Below are 2,653 nucleotides of genomic sequence, written 5' to 3' on the forward strand. Positions count from 1 at the left end.
TACATTTTTTTTTTTTTATAGAAAACGAGCGGAAGAACACCCACGATGAGAAATCGTCTGGCTAAGAAACGGGGTGCCAAGCTCCTAAGCAGCGTGGCTTAGTAGAAAGAGCACGGGCTTGGGAGTCAGGGGTCGTGGGTTCGAATCCCGGCTCTGCCACTTATCTCTTCTGTGACTTTGGGCCGGTCACTTAACTTCTCTGTGCCTCGGTCACCTCATCTGGAAAACGGGGATGAAGACTGTGAGCCCCACGTGGGACAACGTGATGACCTTGTATCTACCCCAGCGCTTATAACGGTGCTCGGCACAGAGTAAGCGCTGAATACCATCGTTATTATTATTACGACAACCTTCTCCACCGCAGCGGGGCCAGCCGGCGCTTGGGACCCCCAGGCAACTCCTTTGGGTGTAGGGCAACCTCCGGGTGCGAGAAGCATTTGAACGAAACGATTAAGGCCACACCGCTACAGTCAATCTACCGGGAAGCTTCGAAGTGCCATCACCTCGATGAGAGGTTAGTGTCAATGTCCAACAACAACGACGACTACCAAAAATAAACCCGATCTCCACTCTTGGCCCTGGGTGGTGACGCGAGGCCCTCACGAGCAGGTGTTTTACAGTCAATCTACTGGGAAGCTTCAAAGTGCCACCACCCCGATGAGAGGTTAGTGTCAATGTCCAACAACGACGACTACCAAAAATAAACCCGATCTCCACTCTTGGCCCTGGGTGGTGAGGCGAGGCCCTCACGAGGAGGTGTTTTACAGTCAATCTACCAGGAAGCTTCGAAGTGCCACTACCCTGATGAGAGGTTAGTGTCAATGTCCAACAACGATGAGTACCAAAAATAAACCGATCTCCACTCTTGGCCCTGGGTGGTGATGCGAGGCCCTCACGAGCAGGTGTTTTACAGTCAATCTACCGGGAAGCTTCAAAGTGCCACCACCCCGATGAGAGGTTAGTGTCAATGTCCAACAACGACGACTACCAAAAAATAAAGCCCACCTCCACTCTTGGTGGCCCTGGGTGGCGAGGCGAGGCCCTCACGAGCAGGTGTTTTACAATCTACCGGGAAGCTTCAAAGTGCCACCACCCCGACGAGAGGTCAGTGTCAATGTCCAACGACGACGACGACCAAAAAATAAACCCAATCTCCACTCTTGGTGGCCCTGGGTGGCGAGGCCAGGCCCTCAAGAGCAGATGTTTTACAGTCAATCTACCGGGAAGCTTCAAAGTGCCACCACCCCGACGAGAGGTTAGTGTCAATGTCCAACGACGACGACTACCAAAAAACAAAGCCCACCTCCACTCTTGGTGGCCCTGGGTGGCAAAGCGAGGCCCTCGAGAGCAGGTGTTTTACAGTCAATCTACCGGGAAGCTTCAAAGTGCCACCACCCCGACGAGAGGTTAGTGTCAGTGTCCAACGACGACGACTACCAAAAAATAAAGCCCACCTCCACTCTTGGTGGCCCCGGGTGGCGAGGCGAGGCCCTCAAGAGCAGGTGTTTTACAGTCAGTCTACCTGGAAGCTTCAAAGTGCCACCACCCCGACGAGAGGTCAGTGTCAGTGTCCAACGACGACGACTACCAAAAAACAAAGCCCACCTCCACTGTCGGTGGCCCCGGGGTGGCGAGGCGAGGCCCTCACGAGCAGGTGTTCTGCTCAATGTACATTTTGGAGAGGGAGACGGCCATGGCCTTGGCCAGCTCCTCGTCCCGTCTCCTCTGCAGCTGGGCCCGCCGGCACCAGCTGTCGTACTCGGGGTTGGGGTGGCAGCGGTCGAAGACGGCATCGTAGTGGCCGTTGCTGAGCCAGCTGAGCCAGATGGCGGGCCTGCGGGCGTCCTCCGGGCCCAGGAAGTGGCTCATGGTGGCCACCGTGGGGCTCTCCGGCCGGCCGCCCGTGGTCAGGCGGACGGTGACGCCCAGCATGCGCCCCATGGCCAGCAGCTCCGGGTAGCCGGCCCAGGCCCCGTCCTGGGCGGCGGCGACGAGGAACTCGCCCACGTCGCCCTCGATGAGGGGCCCGAACTGGTCCAGGTGGTCGGCCACGTAGTGGACGGTCCGCTCCCGGAGGTCCCGGTGGCGGCTCTGGTCCCCGTGCACCGCCCGGCTGACGGCGCGGTACAGGCAGTTGCCGTCGGGGATGATGTGGAAGCGGAACCTGCCCCGCTGCCGCAGGTACCGGTCCTGCCTGTCCACCTCGGCCAGGTGCTGCCGGGACAGCTTCTCGTCACGCCCGTCGGGCCGGACGGGCGGAGGGGGCGGCGGCGGAGGGGGGCTCCGGGGCTCGGGCCGGTCCGGCCGGAGCAGCAGCTCCTCCAGCAGCCAGGCCGGGGGCCCGCGGCGGATGGGCAGGCCCTGCACGGTCATGTGCGCTGTAGACTTGTAGTGAGGCGGAGGAGGAGGAGGAGGAGGCGGCGGAGGAGTGGGGCGGCAGGAGCCCCCGGGCCCGGCTTCGAAGCAGGAGGCGAAGGCGGGCATGGCGGCCTCGGCGGCGGCGTTGGGCTGAGGGGGCGGGCGGTCACCGCGCCCGGAGGGGCTCGGCGGCGGCGATGAGGCCTTGGCGGTGGTGGTGGATCCGGGACCTCCCGCGGGGTAGGGCGGGCACAGCGGGCCGTACAGCTGCATGGCCGGCCCGCCGGCTGACCTT

The 2,653-nt window shown here is 61.6% G+C and overlaps 1 protein-coding gene across 1 annotated transcript; it reads right to left on the reverse strand.

Annotated features, from left to right (window-relative positions):
• Positions 1-275: 275 nt before the first annotated feature.
• OTUD1 (OTU deubiquitinase 1) lies at positions 276-2,653 on the reverse strand. The gene has a single exon (XM_038755980.1). It carries the CDS (start codon positions 2,629-2,631, stop codon positions 1,645-1,647), a length of 987 nt encoding a protein of 328 aa, XP_038611908.1. The 5' UTR covers positions 2,632-2,653; the 3' UTR covers positions 276-1,644.

This window comes from Tachyglossus aculeatus, chromosome 13, assembly GCF_015852505.1.
Source record: "Tachyglossus aculeatus isolate mTacAcu1 chromosome 13, mTacAcu1.pri, whole genome shotgun sequence".
NCBI classification, from domain to species: domain Eukaryota; kingdom Metazoa; phylum Chordata; class Mammalia; order Monotremata; family Tachyglossidae; genus Tachyglossus; species Tachyglossus aculeatus.